The following is a 27,852-nucleotide window of genomic DNA, read 5'->3' as shown; positions in this document are numbered from 1 at the left end:
GTTTGGACATTATTGGCTGAAAGAGTTGTCATGACTCCACTTTCTAGGATCCAGGCCGTCTTGCAGGAAGACGGCAGCATGAGTTTTGGCCTCAAATATGTCTGCTGGCCAGCGGGCAGCTGTTTTAGGGACCTCTGTGTGTCTCCTCTGATGAGAAAAGGCAGGAACACAGACCCAAAGGCAGCCTTGAGCTACTCAACTGTCCTTGAGCATTTTTGAGAACCTGACCTGGCCATGCTAAGAGACCTTGACAGGTGTGTGCCTCAGAGGCAGCCTTGCAACTGACCCCTTTAGAAGGAGTCCAAGACTCAGGGGTCGGTCCCCAATTTGAGGTCCTGTCAGCCTTCTCTGGTAGCAACTGGTTGCATGGCTTGGAAGCAGAAAATATACAGGTGTTCACACAGCATGCTTAACCAAGTCAGCTTAGCAGAGGCATTTGCCCAACATACTAAGCTTGATTAGTTTTAATCTTGACTAGATTTAAGATGTTGTGTGAACCCAGTCCATTCAGTCAGCTTACAGATCAGCCTACTAAGCAAACCCAGAAAACGGGTTAACCCAGTAACAGAGTTAAGGGTGTCATGTGAACAGAGCTGCTGCATTCTTGGATTGATGGACGATGTGTCAAGGGGATATTGACTCTCAGTGACCAGACAGATGGGTTTTCTCCATGACATTCTGCCCCTAACCTCTCAGATGGTAACGGAGATCCAGAGCAGATTCATTTTGTATTTGTGTTAACATCTCACGAATGCCGGGGCAGTTGCAAACCACAGAGTGGAAAAGTGGAAAGAGGAGAAAGAAGAATCAGGCAGAGTGTGATGCTCTGCTAAAATATTCGATCATTGCACTTGCCAGTCGCTCCGATTAATAACCCATCTCCCTGGACTCAAGAGTCTGAGTTATGATCCAAAGCACCAAGTTCATATTATTCTTGAGCTTAGTTCAAGAGGAAAGGTTTTCCGAAGGAAACACTCCAAATCCTTAGCCAAGAGGCTTGGTCATCTAGCAAGCTGCAGTCCTAGAATATACAACTCCCTTGCAGGGTGAACAGACACACAGGTGCAAACTTGTGCACAGGTCCAACTCAAAGAGGAAACAGATATAAAAGATATGTAAAAGCTTTAATCCCTAATCTACAGCTCACTTGTCGGGTGAATAAATACACAAGTGCAGGCAAGAGGAAAGACCAGTGCTCAGCAAATCATACATTTACACATGCATGCATGCACACACAGAAAAACCCATGGGATACTGATAACAAAGAGCAAAGCCTATAATTTCAAAGGATAAAGATGCTGTTTGCACTTTGAGTAATTCAAGGAACCGTCACCAAAAACAAGACTCTACACCTGAGTGTAGCTCACCATCAGTCCTGTGGATGTACAAGATGAACCTGGACTGCAGGTGTGCAATTTGCACACACTCCACATTGCTGAGAGGCCGGTTTCCGTGAAATTAAGGATGTGCCAGATGCCTAGAATGTTCCATCCCGAATCCCAAATTAAAGCCATTGCTGTCCATTGGCCCCATACTGGAGGTCTTGGCAGGGGTGTCTGTAGGATGTGGTCGAAGAAGTCAAGATGGTGGGTGTAATGCTGTGGTCAGAGCTCCACCTGTTTTCTATGTGCGTCAGGTGCATCGGACCACACCCTGTGGAGCCCCCAGTCTCACAGCAGATGCGGATTTCTCAAAAGCACCCAGGCCCCTTTCAGAGAATAGACTTACGCTCTCAATTGCTCTGCATCCAAGGAAAGGTTCCCTGAGCAGGAGATGACCTCCAGCTCATTGTTGGCAGGACTATGAAATAAGAGAATCAGTACCACCGACGAGGGCATATATGCAAGCAGTTACTCAGATTTGTTTCTTTGGCATTTGCTCAATTTTTTTTACTGCTTTAATCCTTTCACGCAGTGCTTCTCGCCCTTGGCAACTTTAAGACATGCGGACCTCAACTCAGGCTGGCTGGGGAATCCTGGGGGCTGAAGTCCACGTCCCAAAGCTGCCAAGGTTTTATTTTGCGTGGGTGTCCGTATTGACCTGGGATTCCCAAAAAAAGGCATCATGGAGCTTCTCCATCCATCTCCCGGAAACTCCTAAGGTATAAGAAATTGGAGTCACAGGAAATGCTGCATTTCATGTTATGGCTTCTCTGGTGACTAAGGGTGGTCTGGTCAACCTTCCCTTGGCCTTTTGGAGACCAAATATTGTATGGATGTTACCAATGCTTTTTTTTTCTTTTACAATTTCCACGCAACTGATGAGCAAATGATTTTCCCCAATTTCTCCAGTAGATGTTACCAACTGGTTTTCTAGAAGAAGACTCCCCCATTTGCAGTGGAGATATATCTGCAACTCTCAGAAATCCCCTCTGGATGAGGAATTCTCTCTGGGGCAGGGATGAGGTAAAAAAAGTCAAAATGATGACCACCATCTTGACTTCTCTGACTCCTCCTAAAGACACTCTGCGAGGCCAGAGACTTTCCCGGGGACTGACCGGAAGCAGGGAGGCTGAAGACATTTGGAGAAAGAGCAAGTTGTGTCAAAGATCTGATATTCCCATCCAGGGCTGGGCTTCATGCTGAATGAATGCCACAACATCTCTCCAGAGAATTTTCTCCAAATTCTCTTTTTCCTTGGGAAGTAAAGTGGATTCTTTTCCATTGAACAAGGGAACTGATACGGAAACATGACAGAGAATATTGTTCTCCCAGCAATAGAGTTCAGGTTGTTGTCCCAAAAAGAAGGGGGTCTCAAAAGGGTTGCTGTTGAAGCAGAGGCTAAAAAAAAAAATCATTGCAATTTCTCTTCTATCTTACGAAAGAAGGAAGGAAGGAGAAACAGAGATGGAGTGAGAGAGAAAGAAGAAAGAGAGACAAAGAAAGAAGAAAGAATGGAAGAAAGAAAAGAAAAGAAAAAAGAAAAAAGAAAAAAGAAAAAAGAAAAAAGAAAAGAAAGAAAGAAAGAAAGAAAGAAAGAAAGAAAGAAAGAAAGAAAGAAAGAAAGAAAGAAAGAACAGTGTTGGTACAGTCATCAAATCCAACAGTAGGAGGTGTCTCATGGCTATTTTAGAATCATCCAGAGCCACCAAGCATTGAGCTTTTCTCTGTCCAAAATTGGGGTGGGGAGAGGGGGCTGAAGGGGAGCTCCCCATACTCTGATCTTCTCCCCACACTTGGCTCTCCAGATCCTTCCCCCACCCAATGGGGACCTCTTCTCTGCCCCTCTTCCACCTTCTGCTTGGCCTTGCGCTGGTGGCATCACGAGGACCTGCTGGGACCATCTCATTTGTGGTGCTTTCTTTTCAGAGAAGGAGAGGATGGGACACAACACCTCCTTGGTCTTCTGCCTCTGTGGTCTCATCCAGTCCTTGACTGAATGCCCCCAAGCCCTTTAAAGGCCAGGTGGGAAGAATCCCCAGCAGTGGGGCTCTTCTCCCCCCTCCCCATGGGGAAGCAATACAGGCCACTGGCAGAGGTAGAGCTGAGGGCTGGGTTCCCACTTGGGCTACACCATCTGGGCTGCCAAGGCCATAGACTCTTGGATGGAGCTGCGGGCTAGAGGCATGGCAGGCTCTCGGGTGTCATCCAGAGGTCATTTGGATCTCTGCAGCCCTGACACAGCAGCCTTGCATAGCCCCAGCCCCCAGGCTCCGACTCCCCATGACAGTTCTAGCAGCTGCTGCATTGATGCCCAGAGTGGGGCTTGCAAGCGTCCATCAGCTTTGGGGGGGAGGAAAGGGGTGTTGGGGCCCAGCAGATTCCAAACTTAATTCCAGCTCTCCAGTTGAAATGAAATGGATTTGCCGTAAAGCATCGTAGCCTCAATGGGTGGTCCTTCTGAATAAGCCCCCACCCCTTAACACCAAGCCTTGCCAGGCGGAAGACTCAGGGGTCTTGAGCTTCAGACCACCACAGGCTCCTGGCTCTGCAAAATAAATCAGGCTACTCATGCCAAAACAGAATTTATTTGACATTCTGGCCCATCCGAATCAGCCAAATCTCACCCAAGCTATCGAAAGCGTTCCTTGAGCATGGGGTGTAGAGCAGAGATTTTGGCAGGCAGGGGGGCTTCCTTGTTTCCCCTAGCCTCCCCAGTGCTTCCCTCACTCTGGGGCTGGAGTGGGTACTTGCAAAGGAAGGCACGCAGGGAATTGCAGCTCTCATCGTTCCAGTAGATGTACCCTGGGCAGCAAAAGAGAAGGTTGGATCCCCTTTCGCAGTGGCTCCATCAGAGTCCCAGAGAGGCATTTCTCTGGCTCCAGCCTTGTTGGCGGGAGGACATGAGGATACCAGGCCATGGCAACCACAGCGGGAGAATCTAATTGGCTAGAACGGGCTTGGCCTTCAGCAGGTTGTTGCCACGCAGAGAACTAGCTAGCAGTCAAGTGAGGCCACGGCTACCAGACCTTGCCTGTCAAGCTCTGCTCAGCCACGGGAGGGCAGCAAAGAACTGTGCAAAACGCTTCTGCAAAACCAGAGCAGGGTTGGACAGATGGCCAATGTCCTTGGTCTAACCATCTGTCAAAACCCTCCTCCTCCTCATCTCCTGATCTGGCAGGAATGAGGACAGGCTTTGGATTGCCTCAACGAGGGCTGGGTGGTGCTCAAAGTGGGGGATTCTCCACTTGGACGAGGTTGGGGGGCTCTTGAGGTCAGGAGGAGGCCTCTCTTCCTCAGGACCCCCCGCTTTCCCAGAGGTCAGACCGGCTTTCAGGAAAATGTTAAAAACTGAATTCTTTTGCAGGACTGGTTCTCAAGTTTATATCTGAGGCCATCTTTTCCCCTTCTCTGTTACTTTTCATTTCTGACTTTGATTCTTAGAGTTATCTTTTGTTTATTTTGTTTTTGAGAGTTTTCGTCTGGGTTTCTTACGCTGTTCTTGTGATTGTGATGGGTTTTTAATAAATCGGCCACCTGGCTGCGATGGGGTAGAAGTTTGATAACAAGCAACAAAAAGCCTAACGTCCTGTGACATCGACAGCCTTTTGGAAGCAGGTTAAGGTGGAGCTTGTTTCTTTCACTGTGAGATGATCCTCCTGTAATGATTATACAGTCCCAGGTTTTGTAGGAATGATGGCTCTCATTTTTCATTTCAATCAGACATTGATAATGCTGAGATGCTGGGAGACATACTGGGCCAACTGAAGCATCTCTGCCGCAACATGGATGGAGGCCAGGTGGCAGCCCGTCTCCTGGTCCACGCAGAACATCTGGGAGAGAGTGACAACAGAGAAAGGCACTTGTTCAGTGGAGAAGGAACATGTGTGTGTGTTTGTGCATGTGAGAAAAGAACAGGCGCCTGATCACATGATCATGGCCACCATCTTGACCTTGTTGACACCCCACAGACGCCTTTGCTGGAGAATGCGGCTCTAGAGAAATTCCTGACTTCAATTCGCGAGTTAAAATTTCTGACCCCCATAACTAAGACGCCAGAATGAACTCAGGATCAGCCTTTTGGGTAGTGGAGCCTACGTGCCCTGCTATCACCTGCTTATGGTCTGTGGAGTCCCACTGGCTCAACAACCCAATGCCCAGATGCATCCCTTTGCCTCCCACACAGAGTTGCCAAGTGTTAGTGACGTTTAGCACATGGCCAAATGCATTTCAGCCTGGAACTTTTGGGGAGTTGTCCAACCCCCCTACCGCCCTGCTTTTCAGTGCACCTTGCACCTCTAAAATCGCTCTCTGCCCTGTTTATTCCTCCCATTTTCAGCTGCAGAAGGTTCCTCGCTTGCATCTCACTGCGACCCAAACATGCCCTGCACCCCCTTTCTGCAGCCATATCCTAACAATCTTGCTTTCCTCGGATCTCCAGCCCCTTCTGGAGGCGGCTCTAATAGGCCGCTCAGCTGCTTAATCCTTCAGGGTCAGAGCAGCCTTGTCCCCCCAACTTACTGCCATGGATATATCTGAAGTGCTTCATCTGTTGGCAGTAAGATCACCGGGCATTTGCAGAGTGTGGCCAAAACAGGCAAGATGGTAGCCAGAACAGTGAGAACTAAGCTGTCTTCCTGCACCTGCCAGATGTCCCAGCTTGGACATCTATGTGGAAAGAGAAATCTGCCCACATTGTTGGTGACACAGGATGAAAACAACACTGTAGGAGCAGCCTCCTGCTTCTCACCTTTTAGTTGAGCTGGGAGGGTGCATCACTGTGCAGCGAGAGTTTCCCTCCTAATACTCCATGCACTCTTGTGCATCTCTCAGCTGTTAAAATGTTTTAATTTTATTTAATATTTTAATTTTAATATAAAATATTATTCAATATTTTAAAACATGGGTTTAGTGCTCTTCTAACATAGTGCTCAGATCATGTTTAGACCAGGGAGAAATTGCATAACACAATGAAGAGCTCCATTCACCACCCTCCACTGTGCCTCTCACCTGTTTTACAGATTGACAGAACTCAAGAGGGGATTAGACATCTGTCAAGACTGAGACCTGAAATGAGTCTTGACAGATGTCTAATCCCCTCCTCTTGAGTTCTGTCAATACCTGCTTCCTCCCCAACCCTCAACCACCTCAAGGAGCAGAATTGGTAGATGTTTCTCAGGGAGATGCATGGCAGGAGTGGAAGGGAACAAGCCAGGAAAGGTGCAAATCCCTGTTCTTAAATCATGCGGCATCAATGAGGCTGGTACCATTTGCCCATATTGCGATGCCCTGAGGCAGGATAAGGATGGGCAGCCAGTGGAAGCCAATCTTATGTGGTCCAGTTTCCTGCTGGTTCAGGGAGTGGAGGAGAGCACTTTAAGTGAGCTGTGAGGAAGACTCCGTGGAACACTTGCATTGAGGCTATCCCAAAATCACGGTCTCTTCTCATGCACCCAGCCTGGTGGCCTCCGGGTCCCCCTTTACAGGTCTTCAGCCCAGCCAGAGGTGACATGGGTGCTGGGCAAGGGCTCTGCCTAGATCTTCCTCTGCCCGGGCTGGGATGTTCATGGGTACACAGGACTCCTCACCTCTGCATCATTCCAGGTCTTGAATTTCTTGAAGATCTTGTTGGAAGAATCGTTGTAGGTGAGCCAACTGAAGGGACAATAGTTTGGGGCTCCAGTTCCTGTGTGGGAAGAGAGAAAGCCCAATAAGGGGGTGACGAGGAGGGAGCTGGGTCTGCAGTACATGCCTCACCTGCTGAGTTGCAAACTTCTTTGACCGCAATAAATTGAGGCTGGCTTGGGTTACAGACACAGAGGCTGCATCTGCAGAATGTCCAAAGCTTGGTTGGGTTAGCCTTGGTTAACTTTCTTGAAGCTGCACATCCTGTGCAAACGAGCCTGGCCGTTTTGGTTGGTTCATCATTCAGTGAACCGTGCAAAGCCAGAAAACGGGTTCCTTCAAGAACCAGGTTAAGCCTCTTTAACCTTTGCATGGTTTCCTATGTGGGAAAGGGGCTTCACTTGTGTGGATCCCATGGACAGCAATCCCTAGCAAGGGAGGGTACTCACTCTACCCTTAATGATAAAAGCAGGTTTCTTTCACCAAGCTTTTAACTGTTTAGCTGCGTTCATGTTCAACCTGAATCTGAATTTTGACTGTATTTTCTTTTTTCTTTTCTATTGTGCGAACAGCGCTGGACCTTGGAGTAGGCGGATTTTCTTAGATTTAGTTTTTTTTAATTCCACCTCTATTATTTCTGGAAATAACTGAAGGTGGCGAATATACCTAACACTCCTTCCTCTTCTTATGTTCCCCACCACAACAACCCTGTGAGATGGGTTGTTGTTGTTGAGACCAAGGCAGGATCTAAACTCTACAATCAGCCAAACCCGAATAAAAGCAAATTCAGCCATGGGACGCAGGGGGGCCAAACCAGGAAGGGGTTCAGATGCAAGAGCCTTGGCCTTGAGGGCACGGGAGACCCATCGAACCCACCACTTAGGGAGAGAGCCATGAGCAGCACGCCCAGGGGCACGAAGGTGAAACGCCCCATGGTCTTCCTTCCATTCCTGCGGAGAGGAGCAAAGAGCAGAGAAGTGGAAGGGGAGCGAGGGAAGGGCCCTAGTAACAGAAGATCCCACACAGCGTTCAGCTAGTTTTAGTGGTTTGGCAGAGTAGAAGCGTTCAAACTTGCACAAAGGCTGAACTACGTTCAGATCAAAATAAACACTCTCCCCACATTAGTAAAGGAGAAATAAAAGATAGCTCAGAGTTTATTCTCAGATCTTCATACAAAGCAGTTTCATAGCAGAAACGGTCCTGTGTGCATGAGTAATATGTTCGGACGAAACCTACATGCTTCTGAATGTAGGCAACCTGAATGGAAGTAAGAAAGCCATGAGGAGGAGAGGAGAGAGGATTCCCTCGTACCTCGTGCAGGGCCATGAGGGAAGAAGAAAGGAAAATGAGAGAAGGAAACAGGGAAAAGGCGGGCTCCAAGCCCCTCCCACACAAAGCAGCAAAGCTAGGCCGCACCGGAGCCGCCCCTCCTTGTGCTCGCGTGAGGCAGGCTAGGTTGGAACTCCATATTCTTCCAACAAGGACTACCATAGGCCAGCTTGAAATTAATCATGATGGGGAGTGAATATGGCGACAGCATGGAAGGGCCATATGACTCAATAGAAAAGTCCCGGGCTATCATGTCTATCCAGCATACTTCGGACAGCAGCCTACTGAGGAGCATGGAATGGAAGAGGATTGTGCCTGTGATTCTTGCAGGACAGCAAGGATGTATTCACCCATAGCTGACCTTTCTAGGTTAGCCTACCTCTAACCTTGGTAACCTATTAACTGTATTCACCTGTAGTTGACATCTCTTGAGAAAACAAAAGATATGGGGATGGGTCCACTGCACAGAAGAGATCAAAGGGAAATCCCAGTTAAGGTGACGAAGAACTTCTTGAACCATCAGTAATCTCTAAATGTTATATCTCCTTGAAGCAAAATGTATAAAAACCCTGATCTCTTTGTGTTCAGGGAGCCTCTTTAGATAGAGGTATCCCCTTTACCGTTGCGCACCAATAAAGGCATTTTGCCCTAAAAAGTTTCTCGTGTCTGGCGAAGTTATTGGCAGTTGTCTCCGGGCTAAGAACCCCGTTTTGGGTCCAACACTACCCTGCAGGGAAATACCTTTTCTCATTGGTCAGCAGCAGCACTTAGGACTTGGTAATGTCCATATTGTTACTGTTTGGCTTGTTTAGCTTCCTGCTTTGGATTCCTACTGGCCAGACAAGATCACAGAAATAAGCATTATATGAACATAACAAGGGGTTCACTGGAGTGAGTTGTGTGTGGTTAGACACAGACGCTTAAAGGTACGTGAGTTCATCTGTATACATTGAACATTGTATTTGTTCAATGTTCAGAGATGATTGGTTCATTGAAGGAAACCTTCATGCAGTATCCATTTCCCCACTGCAATTGTAATTTGATGCACTCCCTATCAACTGGACATTGATGCCACCTCTCTATTCAGGAGAATTGGGTGGAGGCACATTTGCAGGAAGTTAATCTGCTGCTGCCGATCTCTCAAGTGCAGTTAAAAACATCTGCTCTTCTAATTCTTGTCCCTTGCGCCTTTAATCTTCCATGGGTTAAGTATCAGGAAAAACTTATTTCTCTTGCACCTGCAACATTGCAGCCCTGAATTGACCCTCTGAAACAGAATTACAGTGCCTGTTAAATGCTGATGCTGGCTAAAGATTGCCCTCTCTTCAACATCTAAATTCTATTAACCATGACTCCCTCCACTTCTTTTCAGTCAGGAATTGGCCATTCCTAGATTTTTCTTCTTCTTTTATTGCAATACGTAATATGCCACAAAAATGAACAAAAACATATTAAAAATAATATATACCATCCAACAGATAATCTAATTAATTGTTAAGATATATTACAAAACTAAAGAAAAATAAAGGGACAAAAAGTCTAAGAATATGTTAAATTGACTTAAATCACCTAAATATATCACATATATATTTAATAATAAATCAAATTACATATAAAGATTTGTCTATTCCTACAAAATATTATGAAATCTATGCCAAAAGGAAATATATTGTGATCATGCTTTGATCAGTAGAAAAAAAATGTCCTTCTCAAAAATTGATGTAACTCATTTCTTGAATACAGTCCTTGATGTCTGGAGTAGCAGCGCTTTTCCAATCTCTCAGTATAATACTCCTAGCTATTTCCAATGCCCAGTATAGTAATGTTCCTCAAAAATGGTACAATTCCATAATTTTGGAACATAATGCAGAATGGCATTCTCATATTTAACATCAGAACATTTGCCCAAACATTTACTTATGGAGTTAACAGTTGCTTGATCTCAAAGTCCCCTTCAGTCAATCATTCCATCACTTAATCTTCGTTTGTTCAAAAGATGGGGGCTTCAGCAAATTCAGCTGTGGCCAGAACAGATATGTGAATCAAATTAATGGTCACTGTCATCCTCCCTTCTCTAACTTCCTCCTACTATAAGTCAGGGCAGTATTTACTGTGTCAATGTAATTTTTTCAGTGTAATTCTAGAGAAGCATCGATCTTTGCCTACGGCTGCTTCAAAATGTCATAGCATTATAATGTCACGTCTTTCAGCCTCATGAGTTAACAGGAGTTACAGCTTTTTCCCATATGACAAATCAAAATACATCATTCTCTCTTTGTTAGGTGAGCAAGGCTTACAACTTTTTTTCCACAGAACATGCCAAGTAGATCAGTTCCTTGTATTGTCGAAGGCTTTCACGGCCGGAATACGATGGCTGGTGTGGGTTTTCCGGGCTGTGTGGCCACAGATCTTCACAGCATCCGTGACCGGCATCTTCAGAGGGCAGACTGAACTGCTCCTGTCTGTGCTCCTTCCCTCTGAAGATGCTGGTCACAGATGCTGGTGAAATGTTAGGAAACAAAACTTACAGAACACGGCCACACAGCCTGGAAGACCCACACCAGCCATCAGATCAGTTCCTGTTTGTGAGGAAACTTCAAGGTAGGACTTTTATTGCGCAACTGTTCCGCTTTATTTTTTAAATTTTACAGAGATCCAATCACTGGCATATTTGATGTGTTGCTCTTTACTGCCCATCATTTCTTCTATCCCGATTTCATCACCTTACAGAAGAAAGTGTCTGTTGATTGGCAGTGGCATCTAAAAGAGAACAAGCAACCTTTTGCCAAAAGGCTCCCTGCTGCTCTCCCAAGCTTTGAATGCAGCCTCCAAAATCTCTCCAAAGTGACCACTGAAGAATGTTTTTTCAACTTCCCAAAGTAGCCTGCTTCCTAAATTTTCTGATGGTCTCCCGTCCAAGTGCTAACTGGGCCAGACCCTGTTTGCTTTCAAAGCCCTGACAAGGTCTGCCAGATGATGCTACCTGCTCAGACTACTCTCACTCTATTCTTAGCAGGATTTCCTCTGGCAACTAATTAAATATTAAGTTTATCTCGTTACAAGCTACTAATTGTTACTACTTTCTTTTGTTACTGCTACAACCAATCATTATTAACATTTCCAAAGGATTAAAAAAAGAGCATCCTCTAACACCTTAAGGAATAGCAAAAACAGCTGTGGTCTACAAAAGTTTTTACCATCAGTTTTATGACTCTTAAGACTTTTTTTTGTTACATATTGTATTGTCCATCCTTGTTACATTTATCTGCAACTAACTTTTCATTGTCCCTTACTCTTGCTTCGCCTGGCTTCTATGTAGATACACTTTATCCCTTTATTAAACCTCACAGATTAGTTCGGTGCACAACTGTTCCTTTATTCCTACAAGTAATGTATGAAATGAAATGGTCCTAGTTCTTTGCTTTACAGTTTCTCTTCTGACTACATTTTCTGCATTTCGATGTCAGAGAGTGTTTCCACACAGTGCTTCCTGCAGCTATGAATGAAAGCCAAAGATGCAGCTATTCTTGAAGTTCCGTTGCATGAAAAATAGGTGCTCTACTATTCTGCGATAACAGTGGCATGCAACCATCGGGGATGGGAACGTATCATGAATTTTACAGTGGGCACACTCACAAAATGGCTGTCATGCCAGGCATTGTAGTCACAAAAACCAGTTATCAGAAGGATGATATCATCCTAGCAAGGCCCAAAGGCTGTCTTGTAAATAAATAAGTTACAAGTTGGTGCTTTGCAACATACCAGTTCCTTTTTTTTTTTTTTTTTAGTTAAGATAATCTTTTCATGACTTATTTTAAGGTCAGATGGGTCAGGAAGCCTGGTGGGCATTAAATGAGGAACCTAGGATTCTGTGCCCATGACCACCATACTGCCAACTCCACAGTCTTTCCTTAAAGGCCAGGATGAAAATGGCACAGCCCACAAGCCACATATGCCCTCTAGCATTGCTTTCTGGGCCCCGGAGTGTGTTTACTCTTGGGGGGCTAAGGATCAAAATGAGTGCCGTAAGCCTCACAGGTGCTCAGGGTATCCATTTTATAGTACTTTAAGATGTGTGGACTTCAATTCCCAGAATTCCCCAGCCAGCAGGGAGTTGAAGTCCACACATCTTGAAGTTGTCACGGTTGAGCACACTGCCCTAGCCACTTTGGGAGTGTGGCCTTGCTGGTTGTGCCAGACAGATCTTAATGCAGTCCTCCAGTCAACAGGCACTGCATACCCCAGCCTCGAGGATTCTTGTGAACTACTTTAGGCAACTTTTGCCCGTTCAATAGCTTGGTGCCACGTTAAGACCTGAGGCCCCTGAGACGGTCTATCTCCCGCTTGCTGCTTCTTCCCTTCCTCGCAACCTTTTTTTGCCCTTGAAAAAGATCGCTCTGCACTACTCCTCGCCAGCAGGGCTCGCTCCTCCCTTCTCTTTTTATTACCGAGAGCCACATTTTCTCCCTCGCTCGCCTTTTATTTCAACCGCCTCTTCTGCTTCAGCGCCCCTGATTTCCACGCTCACGCATTCTCCCGCCGCTCTTCCTCCGGGATATGGCGCGATCCTGCCAGTCCTCCCACGTCGTGCAATTCAATGCCGCCAAACGGGCCCGGAGCCCAGCTCTGGGACGTGGAGGAAACAGAGGGCCGGGCGCGCTTCCCGCAGGCTGAGTCACGCCCTCCAGGGCCCCGAATACATCTCCCGCTTCCCTGAACAGCAGCCCAGCACGCCATCCCGCTCCCCTCCCGCCCCATCCCGCGGGCAAGAAAACTTCCCCATCCAACGACGAGGAGGCGGTGCCAGCCTCCGGACAGGCGTGGAACCTGACGAATGGCAACCTATAAAAAGAGGACTTGGGCGGGCTCTCCCCTTTTCCGGGAAGAAAACTTCTTCGGCTAAAATCGAGCCCGAAGAGAGGAGAAAGAGGCGTCCTCGTCCTACGATCCAGAGCAGGTAGAGTGGGGGGCTTTGCGCTTTAACGCCGCTCGGGCTCTGCGTTTGTCTTGCACGGAGTCTTGTCTTGCACAGAGAGGGCGCAGGCAGGGCGGATCTGGGGACACACCCTGAGGCGAACGCCTCCCAGGCTCTTGGGACGCCGAAGGCTTCTGAGCGGTTACCTAGCATCGGGGCGCCCGAGAAAAGCGCAGGGGGAGGCCAGGTGAGGAGGGCGCTCTCCGTCTCTGATACCAGCCCCCTTTCCCGCCCTGCAAGCGCAGGAGAAGAGGAGGCTCTGCCCGCTTTCTTCACCGGAGCCCCTCCAGGAGGAAGAGCAGCGTCCCCCAAGGTGGACTCCCCACACTGCTGGAGCAAGTAGGGAGTGTCACTGTTCACAAGGGATGTGTAAATACGACTGTGCAATGCCCACACCTCTGCAGTAACCAAGTGAAAGCCCTCTTCCGCAGTAGAAGCACACATCACACTAGTCCGTAATGTGTTTGGATTGACATGTATGAACTCAGTCGTTGTGCTTTTCCAACCAGGGTTGATGGCTTAGCTTGAGCATATCTACCCAGTGGTGCCCTATACAGCAGAACGTGGTGAAGTAAATTATGGCTTGTTCAGTCGTTAAGTCGTGTCCGACTCTTCTTGACCCCATGAACCATATTGCGCCAGGCCTTCCTGTCCTTCACTGCCTCCCTGAGTTTGCTCAGTTTCATGCTCAAAATTATGGCTTAGTGGAATCTGAAAACCCTGTCAGAATATTGGTCTAGGATTGGAGAGACCTGAGTTCAAATTCCTATTTGAATATGGACGTTAATTGGGTTCTCTGGGCTGAGCGCTGTTCCTCAGCCCACCAGGTTTTATAGGAGTACAGTATAAAATGACACGGAGGAAATTATGTGCTTCTGGAGGAGAGGCATGATATAATAAAATAAATAAAAATAGCTTCTGCCTAGGACTGAGTTGGAAACTTTGTTTCCCAGACAGAGGCTGCAGATAACTGCATCCTTGCTGGAAAATAAGCCTCCTTGTATCCAGTGGGAGTGACTTTTCAGTAAACATTATAGGCTGTATTTATTGAATTAACCCATTTTCTGAGTAAACATAATACACTGAACCATAAATTAAGATGCACAGCCCACAAAGTTATGAAGAAACAAAGTAAGGTTAAAACTAAGCAAGCTTAGCATGTTGAATGCTCTAGGCCAGCATTTCTCAAATTTGGCAACTTTAAGATGCGCAGACTTCAACTCCAGAATTCCCCAGCTAGCCATTCTCTAGGCCTTTCAGTGCCCTGGTTAAGCTTCTGGAGTGAATATAACTGTTGATGTGGACTATATAGTTGCAGTCCCAACTGAATTTGGCAAAGCATCTTGTTCTTTCTCAATATATGTGCTTAGAAAGAGTATATGGATGTTTCTGCTGTATTCTTTATGCCAGAGGGGATCCTGATCCATAAACTGGTTAAACTGGTTTAGTCTTCACTTTGGATTTTTCAAATCTAACACTTCTGTTGATTATGTCCTATGTCATATATCTGCAAATCAGCTTTGAAGTTGGTTTTTGCAGTTCTTGCATTTTCAGCAGCTTTTACCATTACTGTTCTTTTTTTTAAATAATATTTTATTGAAATTTTAAAGTTACAAAGTTAAAAGTTAGAAATGAAAAAGAAAATTGAAAATACAAATTATAAAGAAAAGGAAAAGAAAAAGTGAGAGAAAGTAAAAGAAAAAAGATATGAAAAATAGATCACTTCCAATCTATCTCTGGTCTTAGGAATAGTAGACTATCATAAGTGCTAGTTTTTAATACATTAAATAGGAGTAATTCTTTGTCAAAACGTATCCCATTACATTTATAATCTAATCTTCAAATCCCCATGTAAGCTTCACCCCACCTGCATTTTGCAAATAGTCCATCAATGGTTTCCATTCTTTAAGGTAATAGTTATTTGAGTTTTCTTTTAATAAGCAAGTCAGTTTATCATTTTCTGCCATTTCCATCAGTTTTAACAACCATTCTTGTATTGTTGGTAGTGTCTGGGTTTTCCAAAATTGTGCATAAAGAAGTCTTGCTGCGGTAATCGTGTATTGAGTAATTCTAATAAGATGTTTTCCTATTTGAAAATCCATTATCCCCAACAGGAGCTTTTACCGTTACTGTTCATGGTAGCTGAGGATGAAGGGATTTGTAGTACAACACATTTGGAGGGCACCACATTGGAAAAGGAAAATCTACAATTTTCAACAGACATCTCTTGGCTGGGATGCACTTGATCTCGCTTATGGCATTCTCAGTATTTGAATGTGCTTCTTGTGGTGTTTATGCTGCAATAGTGTTGCCCCAAGCCAGGCAACAAAACGAGTGTATGTTACAACCAAAAATCAGGACACTTGTAGCACCTTTTTAGACTAACACATTTTTTTCAAAGATATAAGCTTGTGCTCTTAAAGTTTTTTGTTTCCAAAATGGCTATTGAGAACTGTAATGGAGTGTCTTGGGAGCTTAAAATGCTCTGATATTTTATGCATTTAAATACATTTTTCTGAGAAAGGATCCGTAGTTTTCACCAGACTCTCAAAGGGGTCCATGGCACAAAAAAGTTCAGAACCCCTGGTTTGGGGTATTAACCTCTTTAATATGTCCTTCCTGGCTCTACTGAGTTATCATGTTTGAACTCACATACATCAGATTTCAGGATATCTCAGAAAGTGTTAACAAACGCCATAAGTTTTTAACACATTCCAATTATTAACTGAGATGGTACTTGTAATCTGCCTCCTATGTTTAACTTGTATCTGCATAACCACCCAGTCTTCCCTTCCCTTCCCTTCCCTTCCCTTCCCTTCCCTTCCCTTCCCTTCCCTTCCCTTCCCTTCCCTTCCCTTCCCTTCCCTTCCCTTCCCTTCCCTCACCTCAATCTATATCTTCCATCAGTTTATCTACTCTTTACATCTGATGAAATGTGCTGTATCTCACAAAAGCTTACGCCTTTTAATAAAATTGGTTAGTCCGAAAAGGTGCTACCAGACTCCTCCTGATTATTGGCCGCTACAGACTAACATGGCTCTACTCCTACTGTCTTATACCCAGTTTAACATTTTTGTTTAAGTAATAGCTCTGTGTGTGTGTGTGTGTTCAATGCCAGAAAACAAAAACATTAGATCTTTTTTCTGATCTCTCTAGGTAGGCAGCAAAGCAAAAGTTTGTCCCTCTATCCCAGCTTTCTCCAACCTGCTGTCTACTAGATATTCTGGACTACAGCTTCCAACAACTGCCAGTATGATTTTGCTGGCTTGATGTGTCAGGAGTTGCAGTCTGGAGAGCCTTCAGTTTGGAAAGTTCTCTTCCCAAATACTCTGATTTCTTTGCCCTTCCCTCTGATATTGACCTATTTTTCCCCAAGATGGACAACTTGGTTCTGGGTTGTCCCACCTAAAGCTGCAACCGAGAACTCCTATAACATTGTTCCTCCTAAGAAAGAGGAGACTCTAATATCTTTGTCCCAGACTACTCATTTTCTATAAGCAGGGAGTATTCTGTAGTGTGCATTCTGTCCTACATTCCTCTGCAGTATTATAGCCAGAATTCAGGGTTCCCTCTGTTTTGGAGGAAAAGCCCTTTTGAGTGGATGTTTACTCGTTTTTGCCTCTCTGGCACTCTTTGAACAGGGTCAGCATTCAGATGCTGCAAGTTCCTTTGGAGGCATTTCTTTAAACTTGGTTTCATCAGCATTTTGAATATGACAAGAAAAATTACCTACAGTTGGACCCAGCCCAATACATTTGAGTTTGACTCTGGATCTCTGCCCCCCACCCTGCTCCTTGGAGACAGGCTGTAATTCAGCTTTGGAGGCCTGGTTAAAGCTGGACACTGTTGCCATTAAACTCCTCCCTGCAATGAGAACTTAGTCCCAAAGTGGGGAGGAGAGAAGTTGGGGCTTGTTGCCTGCAGGACCTAGAGGTCAGTGCTCTGTTGGCACTGAAAGCATATCAGATAAAAATCTTTCGGCTCTGTTTCTCCAGCTCACAGCCTTTGCAGCCATGTCTCGCCCCTTGACTGACCAGGAGAAGCGGAAACAGATCAGCATCCGTGGCATTGTTGGAGTGGAGAACGTGGCTGAGCTGAAAAAGGGCTTTAACCGGCATCTACACTTTACCCTTGTTAAGGATCGCAATGTGGCCACCCCTCGTGACTACTACTTTGCCCTGGCCCACACTGTACGGGATCACCTGGTGGGCAGGTGGATCCGGACCCAGCAGTACTACTATGAAAAGGACCCCAAGGTGAGGCGAGTGAAGTGGGAGAGATTGGGAAGCTAAAAATGCATTGCTTAGCTCAAATGGTCTATCATCAAAGCCCATGGAACAAGGTTTGGAGCTTTATGTAAGTCTTCATTTAGCATGCCTTAATTTTTTCCTTTCCAGGTATATGTCAGGTGAGATTGTTAGGCAGCAAACTCAACCATGCTCTGTGAATGATAGTATGAGTTCTGTTTGGAAGAATTGTTGTTGTTGTTTAGTCGTTAAGTCGTGTCCGACTCTTCGTGACCCCATGAACCATATTGCACCAGGCCTTCCTGTCCTTCACTGCCTCCCTGAGTTTGCTCAGTTTCATCCTCATTGCTTCAGTGATGCTATCTAACCATCTCATCCTCTGCCGTCCTCTTCTCCTTTTGCCTTCAATCTTTCCCAGCATCAGGGTCTTCTCCAAAGAGATCTCTCTTCGCATTAGGTGACCAAAGTATCTGAGCTTGAGCTTCATTATCAATCCTTCCAATGAGCAATCAGGGTTAAGTTTGGAAGAATAATCTTGACAAATCAATAAAATGAAATTTTAAAATGAAGAGTTGGACAAGGCAAGTAAGCATTTGCCATCCCAAGCTTTAGAAGTAAGAAAGTTCTTCATACAAGACAGAATTAATACTCAGTCACTGTCCAAACATCCAATGACCACCAGATTAGAAGATTTTAAAAAGGTATTAGCCAAAATCAGTCTTCCTCAGTCTGGGGTCCTCTCTATGCTGTGGGTTTACAACTGAAAATGGTTTGCAGCTTTGGCCCTGCTAGCTAGGAATTCTGGGAGTTGCAGTCTCAGCCCAGCTGGGGGTGCCAGGTTGGGTAAGGCTGGACAAATCATGACTGCAGTGGCTGGCAATTAGAAACAGGCACATATTCAAAGACAGTATAAGTTTGAATGCCATTTTTTTGAGGAGAACAAGCCATGCTTTGTAAGCTTCTTAGAAGTACCTATCTGGCTAGTGCTAGGAATGGGCCTGCATTAGATGAACTCAGTCTATTAAACCAGACTCCCATGTAGGATAGAAACCGCTTGTCTGTTCAACTGCTAGATGGGAAACATAGTTACTCTAAGCTTTTTTCCTTTCTTGCCCAAGTGATTAAGGGAGTTCATCACTCAAAACAAAAACAATGTGTTATTACTTGTATTTTTAAAAAAATGATAACATCATACAAAAAACACCTGGCATACCTGGAAAGGAAAAAAATTAAGGCATGATTGTACCCTTCATTATAATTCATTTATAAATATGCAAGCAAAGGAAATACATATTTTTATAGCAGACAGCAAAACTGCTGGTTTTGCATCAAATCAAGTATCAATGTCCCCCTTTCTGTAAGAACTGTACTCAGGGAGAGCAAATATACATGCAGTACAACAGATATACATAAATAACAACCAAGTGGATCACAGAAATACTGGATTTAAAATTAGCTTTAGCAAACTCACCCTCAGAATTAAAATGCAGACTTCAGATTGATTCTGTGCTCTCCTAGTTCCTAGTATAGGGCTGAACAGTGTGCTGATACTTGGAGTCCATTAGTAGGTTCTGGGGGGATTGAGGTAAAAAATTGTTAAAAGAAAAGAGGGTGGGATTATGTTGCATACTGGGTGGAACTAAGATTTTCTGGGGGGGGCGCCCCTTGGTTTTGTGGGGAGGGCAAATTCTTTATTTTCTTTTTAAAAAGATCTATTTTGGGGAATGCAAGATGCAACCCTTGTCTTTCAGCTGCCATCTTTGAACTGAATCTTCAGGATATCAAGAAAAAAGCACACCTTTGAGTAAATTAAGTTCAGTCAAACCATGCTTTTGTTAAAGGGCCTGGCCCCTCATTTACTTCAGTTAGGCCAGACAAATCCATATCAGTAAGATTACATTACCCAACTAGGTAACATCATCAGTGCACTAATGATGTTATGTAGTTGGGTAATGAAACGTCTACAATTAAACAACCAAGTTCAGAGAGCACCAAGGACTCCACAGTTCAACCCTGAGCTACAGATATTCTCTTCTCTTAGTAAGATTACAGTTGGGTGTTTGGCTCCAGAGGTGGTCTCAAAAGAACTGTTTGCTTACTAAACAGTGAAAAAGCTAAGCTAGTTGGGGAGATACCTTTGGAACACTAAGCACATGGTTGGCAATGAATGAATTACATTTGGTTTTGCTAGGTTAATCCTTGAAAGTAATGCAGAGTCATCTGGGCCAAAGGTGAGTTTGAGCCAATTTCACAATCTTGTAATAGTCTGTTAAATTAATCTGTGTTCTTTCTAGACAAGGTCCACAGAGTTCAGCATTCTTTGTATTCATCCCAGTAAATAGCAAGTCCTCAAGTAGACCACAGGAATTCTGAAACAGACCACAGAGCACAGAAAGCCATCTTGTACTATCTTAGTCTCTTCACTGGTCTAGCCCAGTGCTAACTACTCTGCTACAATTATCAATGGTTCTGCAGAGCTTCTGGATGAGAACGCTATTTCCCATTATCTACTACCTGAACCTTTAGCTGGTGATACTGAACACTGAATACCTGAGCTTCCAAGGCTTCTTGCAGACCTTGAAAGCTGTAGCCCTCAGAGACTCCAGAGATTATTACATAATTATTGCATGTAATAGTTAATATGACAAAGGACGACATCATGGCTGCAATATTAACTAGATTTAATGTTAATTACATTGAATTGTAATTCAAATATTGTCCCAGCCACATGGACTATTTTTTAGAGAAGAGCCCCAGCACACCACTCAAAAGCCAAGTGAAATTTGGCCTTTGAAGAAGTTTTGCACCCCTATATGGGCCCTGGAAGATGCTCTGCATCCCCTTGACTTAAAATCTTTGGGTTTCCATTGACTGAGATCATTCAAGGCATTTTTATGGTTTTTTTATGGCTTGTTGGAGGAACTTTTCTGTAGGTTCATCCCAAGCATGGACAGATTGCAATCATGGAATCAGAAGTCCAGTCTGGATGTGATAGTAGGATATAATAAATACTCTGCTTTTTCCCCCAGAGAATCTACTACCTTTCCTTGGAGTTTTATATGGGCCGGACCTTGCAAAATACCATGATCAACCTGGGACTACAGAATGCCTGTGATGAGGCAATTTATCAGGTAAAGAAAGGAGTCTTCCAGTCATGTCCTTCTGAAGGTGCCGGGGGGACACTCACTCTGATAAACTACTTATTCTGATGCCTGTCAAGTTGAGATTTGGATTTGGTGGGTCCAGTTTTCACTAGATTACTGTCTGGGTAGAGGACATGGTAAAGTCAAGGTTTCTTGGGCAGCCTTTGCCAACTCAACACCCGCCAGACATCTTGGGTCTGCAACTCCCATAATTCCTAGGCAGCACTGTTGGAGAAAGGTGCTTTCAAACAACGGCTTTCAAGCCATGTGTTCCACTATGAGTGACCTTTCCTGAGCTCATCAACTGCATGAGGATATAACTCTGGATATATCCACTAGTTCAAGGGAGGCCAGAGAGAGGCCAAAAGTGTTTCCTGGAGTGTATAACATTCCAAGTTCATGGCAGTGGCTAGGGTTCAGGTGAATTGAGGGAGATAGCATGAAAACCACTGCCATAATCTAGATGAGATTCAGTAAACATCTAGATCCACACTGTGTTTGATGTTGAAGAAGAGAAAGGGGATGGTAGAATTCTTGCATGAATCTGAAGAAAAAAAGAATTTGTTGTTCTTTATTTCAATAAAAGTAGTGGAAGAGTAATTGGTAGATCTGTGCCCCTACAAACAGCTAAGAGGGAAGGGGTATCTCTTGTACCTCAGTCAGTAAAGAAAAGATAGCCACCTCTTTTTAGAAGATTACGTACTGTGGAAGAGCAGGCTGCTTGAACAAAATTTCAGGCACTTGTGCTGCCTTCTTTCCCTCCCATTTATTTGAGCCTTCTTCCCAACATCAGCGTGGCAGAGTTGCCAGTAAAGCAGCAACCTTGACGTGTGTGGGAGGAGAAGTGTGTTTTGGAGCCCGGCAGCCGCCAACAAACAGAGACGTGCAGCAGCCGAAAGAAAGAAGGTGTTTTTCCTTCAGAAGGAGTGGATAGTCCAGAGGAAAAAGAAGTATAGAGGCCCAGTAAGGCAAAGCACAACGTGTAAAGGTGGAAGAGTGCTACACGCTGGCCATTAACAGAGAAGAAAAAAGTAGAAGAAATCCCAAAGAGAGGGGACTTGAGACAGACCAGGCCTGATAAGAGGAAAAGATTGCTATATAATAGTAATAGTATAGAATGTAGTATAGAAGTAATAGAGTAATAGTAATTGAATAGTAGTAGTATGGAGTATAGAAATTGTCATAGTAATAGTAATTATAGTAATAGTATAGAAACAATAGCAATGGAACAGAATATAGGATAAAAAGTAATAGGAAGCACTCACATATCGATTTGTAAGTTTCACATATCACATTTATATCTTTGTTTTGCAAAATAAAGCATCTCCCCAACCCTTATAGCAAGATATAAAGAAGCCACCTGGGCCAGGATCCAGTGCTTTTGTGTCTCTTGAGTCCAGGCCAATCTAACTGGGCATGGTTTAAAAAAGAACCTGTGATGGGTACCTATGAGATTCACGCTAACCCAGATGTGGGCAACCTATGACATTCCAGATGATGGTGGATCTGCCATCATCTCTTACTAGTGACCTTGCTGACCAGGGCTGATTTGAGTTGAAGTTCAGTAATGTCTTGTCCATAGTTTCCCCACCTGTGATCTAATCTTCCCAACGTGGGAATCATTTTCTCTTCAAAAGCTTCTACCAAAGCTGGATTCTGCTAGTCATGGGAAATTCAGTCAAGCTGGGCATTGATGTTTAATCCAGAGCAAATGCTGCTCTGATTCTGGGAAAGGAGGTAATCCTTTCCATTTGTATCACTTACCTACCTTTGAGCCTCTCTTAATAGCTATAAGGCAGGGAGGGGCAACCTATTTCCCCAGGGCAGCATGTGGCTTCCAGATGCTCTTTTTGCAGCTCTCAGATGCCACCAGCCATGATTACTGAAAACCTCTCACAAAATTTCCTGCCATTTTCACTTGGGAAACAAATGAGAAATACAATGTAAAGTCTAGAATGGGCATACCACAGTTAAAACAAAAGCAATGGTCCTTTAAATTCTCTGGGGAAAAGAAATTGCTCAACCTCTCCAAAATGTTAAGAGTAGACTTGGCCACCAAAATATTGCCTGCCCCTGCTCTAAAGTTGTGTGTGTGTTTTTAACAGTAAACAGCTTTGTTAGACTGCTTGGTTGCTGTGTAGAATCTCAAATTCTACATGAGAGGAACAGAAACAGGCCTGCTGCCTTCAGGGTAGCCAAAAGAAAGATATATGCCCATGTTCACGAAAAGTCAGTTATGAAAGCCAAAGAGAACTTGTCTTGGTCACCGAAGAGCTGAAGAGGATACTGTGGTTTATAGAGTATTTCTGCAATGAGGCCTTCCTGGAAAGTGACTCTTGTTTTCTCTTTAATTTGCGGGTAAATGAGCTTGACTTTCTCTAAGTGGCAACTCTTCCTAGGTCACATAGGACAATGTATGTTGCAAATTGGCACCATATGGTTCTTCTTCTATGATTGACCCAATTAATTCTGAGCACTGCTTTTGATTTTGCAGATGTCCTCATTTTTTGCAGATCTGTTGAAGAATCAAGTCCAGTCTACCTTATTTTTTCTGTCTGAATGTACTTTGGAGTGACTCCGTTATTTGTAATAAACCACTATGTGGAGCAATAGTCAGAAGGAAACTTTGGAAATATGCAAGTGATACATGCAATTAAGCTGAATTGCCCTGCAGAAATTTGATTAACCCACAATTAAATTGCATTTTTCTTCCTGGCACTTTCCCATTTCAATTCTAGGCAAACTGTGTGAATTCTTTCAGAACAAACTGTGCAGCTCTCTGATGGTTCTGAATCTGCATGCCATGAAAATTGAGCAAGCTTGAACGATCTTAATGGCAAAAGCCTTTCTCATATTTATAATAGCTCTTCCAACACCCTTTGACTTAATCCCTGAACACAATATTTAGTGCATTTAATTTGTCTCTGTGTGGTTCTTTAGCTAGGGCTGGACATAGAAGAGCTGGAAGAGATTGAGGAAGATGCTGGTCTGGGCAATGGAGGTCTTGGCAGGCTGGCAGGTAAGCAATCATTGCTTATACATTATACATTATACATTATACATTATACATGCATCATTGCTATGATGTAGCAATGGGCCATTGACAGCCTGTCACTACTCTTGCTCTTCTTTTAAAGTCAAATTAAGGCTGTAGCAGGGGTGGGCAGCCAAGCCATTCATGGGTTTCACATGACTCCCATGATGCCTTTATGATGTCACCAGAGCACCTTCTCTATTTGCCATCAAAATTTGGAAATAGTATTCCATTTGAGCAATTGTAATGCTTTTGGAAGGGAGGGCTAAAATGTGTAATGATTTCTGTTTGTTGGTAAAGATTTGTCTTGGCCCTGCCCACTTTCCTTTTTTAGCCCCACCCACTTTTCTGAGCACCACCTAGCATGCCACTTAGGTAATATGTTGCCCCCAGAATGTGTCTTTCCTAGGCCCTGGTTTTAAGTTTTGAATAAATCAGTGAAAAGCATGTATGGTGGAAGATTCCAACTTCCTCCCCTGTAGCTTAGGCTGGAGATATTTCTCAAGGGGCTCAACTTAGGACTGAAACTAAAATTTACATCTCCCAGTATCACTTCTTCTTTCTCCCCACTCCCATTAGCTTACCCTAGAACCATGTTGTCCCTAAATCTTTGGCTGAATGACTTGAAAACTGTGTTGGGGTGTGGTGGATGCTGCCAAGGAACTGAGTCCAATTTTGTTTCCCTTCAATAGCCTGCTTCCTGGATTCAATGGCCACCCTTGGGCTTGCAGCCTACGGTTATGGAATACGCTATGAGTATGGCATTTTCAATCAGAAGATCAGAGAAGGATGGCAGGTAACAAAGAACCCTTAAACATCTTAAACGATTGAAGGTTCTTCCCATCCAGCATTATCACTTCAAGTGCTGGGCAAGAGGACTATCCTGTGACACATGAAGATTACAGAAATGCATATTTTCCTGAGCATTCATCTCTTTTAACTTAGTGATGATTTTGGTTTGAAAGCAGCAAAATACATGCAAGGGCTTCACACATACTGTAAGTGAGCAAGATCATGCTGTTTGATCTATTGCATGAAGTGTTGTATGCAGTATAGTCTTAAGGTTCAGGAGTTTCCAAAATCAAGGAATTTAAGATGACTGTATGAGCAGAAAGAAGTGTGGTGGGGGAAATTGAATGCAGTCGCACCCCTCTAGAGCATCAAAGGACTGATTAAAAATTACAGGTTAATAAAAGGCATTAGGAATAAAGTGTGCTTGGTGGGATTCTGAAATATCCAGTCTAGTATCAGAAGTACCCTTAAGGATGTTAAAATAACTTTGTCTTGTCAATGAAGTAGCTATACCATGTCAACATACTGGAATGGAGTTGAGATTTTTTTATCTTAGTGGTCTTTTGTTAGCATAATATTTTTATTATTTTTTGCCATATTTGGTTGTGTGGGTTTTCTTTAGATTCTTTTTATGATGGAATTTATCTTGGCTTTGTATTGAAAGATAGATTTGTAAATTGTTGTACATACTTTGGGTAAAAATGCCAAATGCCATCATACTGCAGTCAAATTCATTACTCTGCTAATGATCTTCTGATAAGGAATATATTTATTCAAAGAACTATATATAAAAGAGTGAACATTACACTAAAGTCCAAATTCCTGAATTGTGTAAATAAGAGAGAGAGACTGGTAAATGGTCAGATTGGTGAGCTGTCTTTCTTTCAAAGGCTTCTAAGGGGCAAGATAAGGTCATAATTAACAGAAAATAATTAGACAAGTAGATAACTGGGGTTTAAGTGAAAGGATTAGAAGATTGGCTAATTCTTGTTGGTTCAGTGAGATGATTTTCCTTGGTGATGGAGAGGAAGTTCTGTTGCGTAATTCATAAACATACAGTAGTTGTATTCTCAGTGCAAATTAAATTATTTGTTCTTGAGCAGGGAGAGGAGAATTCCACTTTCTTGACCATGTACATTGATATTCTATTCCTGAGTGCCAACTAGCTGTTGAAGAGGGTTAAAAATAACCAGTGATTGAAATGGGAAATTTCTGCTTTCCATGTAGGTGTTCCATCACTGATCATGTCAGTGAAATGATATGGCTGCAAATTATCTAGAAAACAAATGAACACCAATGGGCGTATTTCTTCTTGTCCTGCATAGCTTAAAGCATCTTTCTGATATTTGGCCTTTTCTCTTTGCAGGTGGAAGAAGCTGATGATTGGCTAAGACATGGAAACCCCTGGGAGAAGGCTCGGCCAGAATATATGCTTCCTATTCATTTTTATGGAAGAGTGGAGCATACGCAGGCGGGTGTGAAATGGATTGACACTCAGGTAATATGCCTTGGAAAAAGAAAACACATTTCAGTCATATTTGTGGGGTGGGCGAGTTTCAAATGTTTTCTGCAACCATCAAGCTTATTTGTGCAAGCTTCAGTAGACAATTCCTACCCAAGCAAATCTACCACACAGCCATCTTGTACAGGAGAATCATGCATGGCTGCCCAAATTCTTTGGGTAAATAAGATTAATATCCAAATGCATCAGAAAACCTAAGTAAGCGTAGACTTTGTTGCAATTTAAAATTCATATACCATTTTTGTTTTCATTAAAACCCTTAAGTGGCTTACAATATACTGGGCCTGGCTTTTTTGCTGCAGTGGTAAATATAGTTTGAAATGAGAATTATATTTTGTACCATAAGTGCATCCTGTGAGATGGTGATTCTCACATGCGCAGGAGTCACAAAGCAGCTGTAGCTGGAAGGAACCATTGGATGCAGTAGTGGGCTTCTCTGGAATAACATTACATTTTAAAACCAATATAACTGGGACCATCTTTGTCTATAGGTTGTTTTGGCTTTGCCCTATGATACTCCTATTCCTGGTTACATGAACAACACAGTTAATACAATGAGACTCTGGTCTGCTCGAGCACCCAACGACTTTAATCTCCGTGACTGTAAGCATTATCAATGATTTCCCATTCTTTTGCTGTAGGAAATGTTAGGAAAATAGTCCTCTTCCTTTCAGTTCAGGCACAGGCAGACCCAATTTTGCAAGCCACCAAGGCCCACCCTGATCACACTGCCAAAATTTGGAGGCAGTTTCCCTACTGGAAAACAACAGTGGAAGAATGGAAGAGCTCACATCTACAGTATTTGTGTAAATGGAAGAGCTACATCGTCCAAAGTATCATTCAATATTTTGGTTAATTGTTTTGTATTTTGAAGGGCTTTTCCATTGAATCTTGTGCCTTCATTAGGGACCCACCCACTGCAGTCCTTGGCAATGTCAGAACTGAAGAGTACCGCCCATAATCATCCACAAGGCACTAAGGAGGTTGCATCTGGACAGTTGGGAGCAGACACCTAAAAAGCCCTTAGTGAACTTAGAGAAAGTTCCTTGGTGACAGATGTGCAGAAATCCTCACAGAATTATCTTCCCTAGAGGCCTGTGCATGAGTTCTTATGAATGTGCCAATAAATAAAACAAATAGGACTTTCTTTACCTAGTCACTGAAGGGTGTGGGAGCAGTTCCTTGTGTGATCATCAGTTCTCAAATCAAAACATAGGTTGGAGAGTTTCAGGGATGAGGGGAAGGATATGGCATTTCTCTAACCCGCAGATAGCTGTGAAAAGCAGAATTCTGACTGAGTTCCTCCTCCTCTTATGCAAACTAGTATAATGTCAGACAAACAATGGGGAAAGGAGTTTATTTTTCTCCCACCCGTCCCCCCTGTTTTGTTTTGTTTTTCTTTTCCTAAGGAGATTAGAGGCTGTTTTCTGGGAGAGAAGAGAAAGGAGAACATCCCTGAAACCAAAGACAGGAAACCTGTGGTCTTCCTGATGTGGCTGAACTACAGTTCCCAGCAGCCTCTGCACACAGTGAAAGATGCTGGGAACTGGAATTTAACAACAATTGAAGGGCCACAGCTTTCTCCACCTTGCCTTAAATGGAGTAGTAGGGATAGCTGCTCCTTGCAGCAAGCCCTGAAGAACCATCTCCCAAGCATTTTCTTGGGGCCTAGGGATTTATGAGAAAGCTGAAGACAGCTGTGTAAAGTGAGAAATAAATAGATAAATCAAGCAAGCAGCACTGCTTGGGAAATTGGTAGCACTTGGGGCAAAATAAGATCTAATAGCTCCGCATCAGGGAGAGAGT

At 43.8% G+C, this 27,852-nt stretch overlaps 2 protein-coding genes across 3 annotated transcripts in view; one reads left to right on the top strand and one right to left on the bottom strand.

The window, feature by feature from the left end:
* Positions 1 to 3,932: 3,932 nt before the first annotated feature.
* On the bottom strand, positions 3,933 to 12,927 carry LOC103053866 (C-type lectin 1-like; the record flags this gene model as incomplete). Its single annotated transcript, XM_088149909.1, has 4 exons — positions 3,933 to 4,225; positions 5,100 to 5,212; positions 6,968 to 7,065; positions 12,810 to 12,927. Coding segments are annotated over 4 exons (543 nt in total), but the record flags the coding sequence as incomplete, so codon positions are not given.
* A 102-nt stretch (positions 12,928 to 13,029) lies between these two features.
* The window catches only part of PYGL (glycogen phosphorylase L), a 38,304-nt gene continuing 23,481 nt past the window's right edge, over positions 13,030 to 27,852 (top strand). The window contains exons 1-7 of one of the 2 annotated variants that reach the window (XM_007437295.4): positions 13,030 to 13,290; positions 17,304 to 17,564; positions 20,585 to 20,686; positions 23,639 to 23,717; positions 24,425 to 24,528; positions 25,891 to 26,022; positions 26,538 to 26,649. In XM_007437295.4, coding sequence (XP_007437357.1) covers positions 17,322 to 17,564; positions 20,585 to 20,686; positions 23,639 to 23,717; positions 24,425 to 24,528; positions 25,891 to 26,022; positions 26,538 to 26,649 — 772 coding nt within the window. In that variant the 5' untranslated portion in view covers positions 13,030 to 13,290; positions 17,304 to 17,321. The remainder of the gene's footprint in view (positions 13,291 to 17,303; positions 17,565 to 20,584; positions 20,687 to 23,638; positions 23,718 to 24,424; positions 24,529 to 25,890; positions 26,023 to 26,537; positions 26,650 to 27,852) is intronic. The other variant, XM_088149653.1, reaches the window with a different exon arrangement.

This window comes from Python bivittatus, unplaced genomic scaffold (assembly GCF_059951505.1).
Source record: "Python bivittatus isolate LINGU-HERP-01145 unplaced genomic scaffold, Pbiv_v1 ctg000580_np1212, whole genome shotgun sequence".
Classification (NCBI taxonomy): domain Eukaryota; kingdom Metazoa; phylum Chordata; class Lepidosauria; order Squamata; family Pythonidae; genus Python; species Python bivittatus.
Note: the sequence above shows the minus strand (reverse complement) of the source record. Positions and strands in the feature narration are given on the sequence as shown.